Source organism: Mustela nivalis (genome assembly GCF_964662115.1).
Source record: "Mustela nivalis genome assembly, chromosome: 6".
In the NCBI taxonomy this organism is placed as follows: domain Eukaryota; kingdom Metazoa; phylum Chordata; class Mammalia; order Carnivora; family Mustelidae; genus Mustela; species Mustela nivalis.
Window position 1 is genome coordinate 93,051,921 of NC_139025.1, and position 7,503 is coordinate 93,059,423.

The window sequence follows — 7,503 nt, forward strand, 5'->3', positions numbered from 1 at the left end:
TTTTATGGATCTGTTAATTTTCTTGATCTTGGCAATTATTATACAGTATATATATATGTTAGGTCATCGCATTGTAAACTTTAAATAAATACCATTTTGTTTGTCCTTTATCCTGAATCAAGTATGGAAAAAAAACCCGTTGGAGTTTAGTGGTCTGGGGAATGGCTGGACATCCTCTTAATGTGAAGGAAAATTACTAAACCTTGTGCTTTCCACCATTAATAAGGGAGCACAATGTCTGGAAAATTTCTCATGTTTCTAGAGGAAACATATTCTATAATATGAATACACCCAACTCATGTACTAAAATATGTGAAAGGCTCTCAGCTTGAGCAGGATGCAGATCTGGAAAAGGTTTCCTTTCTGCAAGTAATCCTTGTACTTGGACTATCCTACTTGGCATCCTTGTAGTATTAGGAAATTTGGTAGTGAAAAAAGAAAATATGTGATGTTTATAGCAAGCATCAATTGGATAATCATAATACAACTTTTTTTTTTTTTTTACAGTTTTGGACCAACCATTTCCCCCAAGGATTACAGTTCAAGTGAAATACAGACGCATGATAACACAATATATCACATCATACCATGGATCCATGTTTTTATTTTTTAATTTTTATTGTTTAAAAATTTCTTTCTTTATTTGATAAAGATGGACACAGCAAGATAGGGAACACAAGCAGGGGCAGTGGGAGAAGGAGAAGTAGGTTTCCTGCCAGCAGGGAGCCCCATGCGGGGCTTGATCCCATGACCCTGGGATCAGGACCTGAACCAAAGTCAGACGTTTAACGACTAAGCCACCCAGGCGCTCCTAGATCCATGTTTTTATTTTTTATTTTTTAAAGATTATATTTATTTGTTTGACAGGCAGAGATCACAACTAGGCAGAGAGGCAGGCAGAGAGAAAGAGGAGAAAGCAGGCTCCCTGCTGAGCAGAGAGCCTGATGTGAGGCTTGATCTCAGGACCCCGGGATCATCACCTGAGCCCAGGGCAGAGGCTTTAACCCACTGAGCCACCCAGGCACCCCTGGATCCACATTTTTAAAGAAAAGAAGGTGTTGGCACATGAACATTGGATATATTGGTCATATCAAATAGTACCAACCAGAATCAGTACGTGAGTTGGGTGCTATTCTTGTTATAGAATATGTTTCTTCTAGAAACAGGAGAGATTTTCCAGACATTGTGTTCCCTTATTAGTAGTGGAAGGTACAGCTGTTTTATTCACTTTTAAGCTCCATTCACTGGAATTAATTACTGCATAGTTAAATCTTTGTATACATCTGTAATGATTCAAAATAATGATTGCATAAAAATGAAGTTGAATGTACCTTCTTCTATCATTTAAATTATACTAAAAAATTAAGCACAGTGGCTTTTTTGGAGATGATCAAGATGATCACAATTTTTTTTGAGTTAATATTTAACTATTTTTGGAGATTAATTCTAATGGGTAATTACCAATATTTATTCCCAACAAAATAGCAAAAAGATATTAAACAAAAATATTGCACTTTATTTCCTTCTTCTTCTCTAGTGTCTTATTATGAGTTTTAGATCACTGGTTTCCCTGGTCAAACCAAATAGTTCTCTAGGGAGTAAAGTCCCCTGATCCAAGAGTTCCTTCTAAACTATCATATTTTTGCAGTATCACTTGGTTATAGTATTCTTGAGCTGTAAGAAGCTTCATTTCTTCTAATGGTAGGATTTTAATAGGGCACTTTATTAGAAACATAGGAAAAATTTTAAACTTCCTGAAGATGCCCTTCCCTTTATACAGGTAAAATAGAAGGATGGAAATAAATTCAGTAATGGAAAAAGTGGCTTTAATTTTAAACATGATTTTGTTGTTGGAATTGCTGTGACTATGAGTCATATCCTCAAGTGCATGAGTGTTATCCTAAAGCAAAGACGATAGTGTTTGGGATAAGGAGTTCAAAAGTATAGAAGAATAATTGTGAAAAAGCTGGTTGACATTTTGGAAAAGGTTAACTGACCTTGACTTTTAGCTGGAATCACATTGAACTTTGGGAAATGTGCAAGACATTAGAAACAGTCAAATGGTTTTGTAATATTTTGTATTCAGCATAGGTTGCAATTAATCAGTCTGTGCTGATTATATAAATGTTTCTCACCCTCTGCCACTTGATCAACAGATGAGAAAGACTGATGACACAGGAAGATAACAAGGATAATTATATTTCCCCACCATTAGCTTTTCAAAAGAGATGGGTGTAAATTGATCATCTTCTGTGAAAAGGGAAGCAAATTTATCAGGAACTTGTCAAGTTCATAAGATGGAAAAGAATTTCATAGACATTTCAATAAAAATAGAAGACATGGAGACCCCAAATCCCAAAGCTGAATAAATAATTTATAATGTAACAGCATTTTAAAATATGATGTGAAAGATTAAAAAAGCCTGATAAAGCTACTAAGAGATTAACTAATCTTTCTGGTCCCTTAATGGTTTGGAATTAGAGTGTTTTATATAAATTTTATCTTTTAGTTATAAATGGAAAGAAGAAAGGTTTAAAGAAGGCTGACAAATGAGATTTTTTGTTTTGCACAGAAGGAAGAAAAATATTCTAATGGGAAAAATAAAAAATAATGAGTTTGTTGACTCTTGCAAACAGAAAACTCAGGGTTGACTTAATTTGTTGCATTTGTGTACAGAAATGGTTATTTGAAAAAAAAAAAAGAAATGGTTATTTGAAAAGTCCTTTTCAAGATATATTTTTCCCAGAGTGATAAAAAGTAAAACTAGAGAAGGCAGATTTTATTTGAGTATAAAGAAGGTTTTGTGACAATTTGAAAGATAAAAATGCAGAAGGTGTGAGCTGAGGGAGATGTTAAACTCACAATATTTTTATACTGAGAACTTTTATATTGATGGTGATTTAGATTAGTACCTTTTTCAAACCCAACAACTGTCTTTAGATCCTTTTCACCTTGATAACTATTATTTAGAACTTCAGTTCCCAATATTTCCTTCATCTATACAGGATTGAAGTCTGGGGAAGTCTGGGGATCTGTTTGGAGGATTAATGAGTTCCATTCAGATCAAGATAAAGGATTAATCACAACAGAAGATAAAGAGTTAGACCTTGTCTTTTGCACCATGGATATTTAATTAGTTACAAAATTATGGGTAAAATAAATAAAATGGGTAAAATAAAATAAATGTTTAAGAAAAGTTATTTCAAAGCATAGTAAATATATAGGCGAAGTTACCAAACTTCTACTCAAAATACCATCGTTCAGGAATTTTTCCCTGTATTTGATAACTTTTAGGTGAATAAACAAATTTTTGTGTCTCTATCTTTGAATTTTGTTTTGGACGGAGCTTTGGATATGACCCTGTCTCACGTCACTTTAAATTTTTGAGGACCCAAACTTTTCAAGTTTATGTATTCCCTGAAATTTCAGGATGTATTTTTATCTTTTTAGTGCATCCTGTGTCATGTTCAGATCTTGTTCTGCTTTAAAATCATTTTTCCTAAAATTCTCAGCTCTTATGTGGGTCCAGAAAGTAATGCAAATCATAACCTCATAAACTATCTTTTACTTAAGCTGTAGCCTTCTTTTCTTCATTATTATACATATATTTTCCTAATTTCTTCATCCTTTTAAAATTTCCATTTTAGGGGCACTTAGGTGGCTCAGTGGGTTAAGCGTTTGCCTTCAGCTCAGGTCATGATCTCAGGGTCCTGGAATCGAGCCCTACATCGGGATCTCTGCTAAGCAGGGAGCCTGCTTTCCCCCTCTCTCTGCCTGCTTCTCTGCTTACTTGTGATCACTCTCTCTTTCTCTGTCAAATAAATAAATAAAACCTTTAAAAAATAAGTAAAATTTCCATTTTAATTTTGTTTATTTATTCTTTTTTTCTGAATCATTTTCTCTTCCAGAATCCTTTGTTTTCTATCTTCTCTGTTGCTTAGGAACTATGCAGTCTCTTTACCTGTATTCCTTATATATTTGGACACATTTTTGTAATCATCCAAATATATCTTCTTCTTTCAGCAAATATTTATTTCCTGAAATATTTATTTCCTGAAATATTTACAAATTCCTATTTTATAGCTGGTGGGGTTTTGGGATATATGGGACAATAAGACAGATGAAGTTCTTTACTCTGTGGGGGTTGCAGTAACATCAGGAAGGAGAACAAACAAAAAATCAATGAATTATATTTGTAGAAAGTACTATAAAGAAATACAGTGATTTTTGAGAGCAAATATATTTAATCTACACAGGATGGTATTTATCTTGATCTCCAAAAGATTATTACTATTATATCTATTATGTGGAAGGAGATAATCATAAATAATTTATTGTTGGAATACTCTGGGAAACAAACTGAGGGTTACAGAAGGGGGGGAGGATGGAGTAACTGGGTGATGAGTATTAAGGAGGGCATGTGATGTGATGAGCACTGGGTGTTACATGCAACTAATGAATCATTGAACACTACATCAAAAACTAATGATGTACTATATGTTGGCTAATTGAACATAACAATAATAGAAAAGTAATATCTTTTAGATATGAAATTTTGATACTATGTGCTGGCCAGTGCCATTTTATTTTCATATTCATTCATTTATCTCATGTGTTGAACACTATTAAGGACAAGCAAAATAAAAGGTAGTAAAATCAACATTTGCTAAATATTTACACATTGAATACATGATGGCAAATTTACAACTTTACAACTTACTCAGAGAAATTAGTATTAACTCAATTTCTTAGATAAACTGAGGTTCAAGAATTTAATCAACTTGCCCAATATCAATGTAGTGGCTGAACCAGAGCATAACTCTTGGTTTTGTGAATCCAAAATCAATGTTCTTTCCAATATGTTATGTTGCTTCTCTAAATTAAAATTACAAGGTAATGTGGTAAGTCCTTACAAAGAGGTTTGAAGAAAAGACTTCTCATTGCACCATGAAGCCTATGGTTTAGCCTTCTCAGATCATGTGTTCAGTATTCTAGGGCAGTTCTTCTCAAACGGCAAAGACATAAGTTCCTCTCCCCACCCCCATCCTTCATGCAGTGATAGTCTAATAAATACAAAATTATACATCTGGGTTTTGCTGTGAAATTGCTAATTTGATGTGAAATTGCTAAGTTTCTTAGCACTCTCAATTTCTGTGCTTAGAATGATGAAAACTCCTCACAGTTTATGGACCTGCACTTTTTCATTACTTCAGGGAATCTAAGTACAAATAAGTCATAATCTCTGTTTTCAAGGAGCTTACAGTCTTTTGGTGAGTTAGAGCTGTACTTAGAATACTAAAACACAAGACATAGTAAATTAAATGCTAACGACATAAAACAAGATCTCACAGATATAGTTAAAATTTAGTAAACCTTGAAAGAGTCTGTTTGTCAGTGTAAGCCTTGTACTTTTGGAAGTGAATGAAATAGTGTAGAAGTGGTGAAGAGTTTTGTGTGACTAGAAGCAGGCTCTATTAGTCTTAAACCAAAAATCAAAAGAATTTGGTGCTGAGGGTGCCTGGGTGGCTCATTTGGTTAAGCAACTGCCTTTGACTCAGGTCATGATCCTGGAGTCCCTGGATGGAGTCTGGCATTGGCTCCCTGCTCAGCAGGGAGTCTGCTTCTCCCTCTGCCTGCCCCTCTCCCCTCTTGTGTGCTTTCTCATTCTCTCTCTCTCTCAAATGTATAAATAAAATCTTAAAAAGAAAAAGAATTTGGTGCTAAATTGTTATTACCCAAGTTGACCAATCTTGTATCTCATGAAAAGCATCATAATATCTACTCTGGGAGGAAGCAGAGAATTAAATGTAGAGAAAACTAGGTGGCTATGCTAGTAATAATAAAGCAAGACTTTGTACATGTTGTAAACATTTAAGTAATATTAAAGATGAATATATTCCCTGAGTGGGGGGCTGGGATGGAAGAGAAGAAGGGTCTGTCTTCCAAAAAAATGCTTATGGACTTGGAAGGGATTGCAACAGTGATTAGTTCTATGTGACTGGGGCCAGATTGTATTAGTTTTGAACCCCAAATCAAAAGGTTTGGCTCATGTTGACTATGTTATATCTCATGAATGAAGAATCATGGCATCAACCCTGAGAGGAAGCACAGGGTATCAAATGCAGAGACGACCTGGTGGTAGAGAGCAGCTCCACAAGACAGCTCCAATTCTTCTGGGTAATCGCAGTTGAGAGGCCATAAACATATCAGGTAGGTCCTAATGCTATAGTAGAAACAGGCTTTCATATTTTTGACTTCTCTCCCAATCTATTAACATAATTAGTATAATTGACATTTTCTCCTATTGTCCTTCTTCAGGGAGCCGTGCCAACAAAGCCAATGGATAGAATGAATCACTCTGTGGTGTCAGAGTTTGTGTTTCTGGGACTCACCAACTCCTGGGAGATCCAACTTCTCCTCTTTGTGTTCTCCTCCACGTTTTACGTGGCAAGCATGATGGGAAACTCCCTCATCATGCTCACTGTGACTTGTGACCCTCACTTGCACTCCCCCATGTACTTTCTGTTGGCCAACCTCTCCTTCATTGACCTGGGAGTTTCTTCAGTCACTTCTCCCAAGATGATTTATGATCTTTTCAGAAAGCATAAGGTCATCTCCTTTGGTGGCTGCATCGCTCAAATCTTCTTTATCCACGTCATTGGTGGTGTGGAGATGGTGCTGCTCATTGCCATGGCCTTTGACAGATACGTTGCCATATGTAAGCCTCTCCACTATCTGACCATCATGAGCCCAAGAATGTGCATCTTCTTTTTAGTGGCTGCCTGGATGACTGGCCTCATCCACTCTGTGGTGCAACTGGCTTTTGTGATAAACTTGCCCTTCTGTGGTCCTAATGTATTGGACAGTTTTTATTGTGACCTGCCTCGGTTCATCAAACTTGCCTGCACAGACACCTACCAACTAGAGTTTATGGTCACAGCCAATAGTGGATTCATTTCTGTTGGCTCCTTCTTCATACTGATCATTTCCTATATCATCATCATTCTCACTGTTCAGAAACACTCTTCAGCTGGTTCGTCCAAGGCTCTGTCCACACTCTCAGCTCACATCACTGTGGTATTCTTATTCTTTGGTCCTTTGATATTTGTCTATATGTGGCCATCTTCCACCATACACCTGGATAAGTTTCTGGCTATCTTTGATGCTGTTCTCACTCCCTTCCTGAATCCAGTCATCTATACATTCAGGAATCAAGAAATGAAGGTGGCAATGAGGAGAGTATGCAGACAGCTAGTGAATTACAGGAAGATCTCTTAAGTGATGCCAGTATTGTGAAGAGCCCTTGTTGATTCCTGATGTTCATTACTGGCGGTCAAATGCAAAAAAAAGCTCTTGTTCGTTCTATCTTTATTTGACTATACATGCTGATATTGAGTCTATTTTTATGTTTCATTTAGGAGGGAAGGACATTCACTTTTGAAAATAGAGAAGGAGTTACATATGAAGTATTTTAAATCTAAGATTATAATGATTTTGAACCTT

The 7,503-nt window shown here is 35.8% G+C and overlaps 1 protein-coding gene across 1 annotated transcript; it reads left to right on the top strand.

Moving 5' to 3' along the window:
* Positions 1 to 6,333: 6,333 nt before the first annotated feature.
* On the top strand, positions 6,334 to 7,278 carry LOC309867802 (olfactory receptor 4F3/4F16/4F29-like; the record flags this gene model as incomplete). The annotated part of the gene is made up of 1 exon (XM_082736873.1): positions 6,334 to 7,278. Exon 1 carries the CDS (start codon positions 6,340 to 6,342, stop codon positions 7,276 to 7,278), a length of 939 nt encoding a protein of 312 aa, XP_082592999.1. The 5' UTR covers positions 6,334 to 6,339.
* Between the last annotated feature and the right edge of the window lie 225 nt (positions 7,279 to 7,503).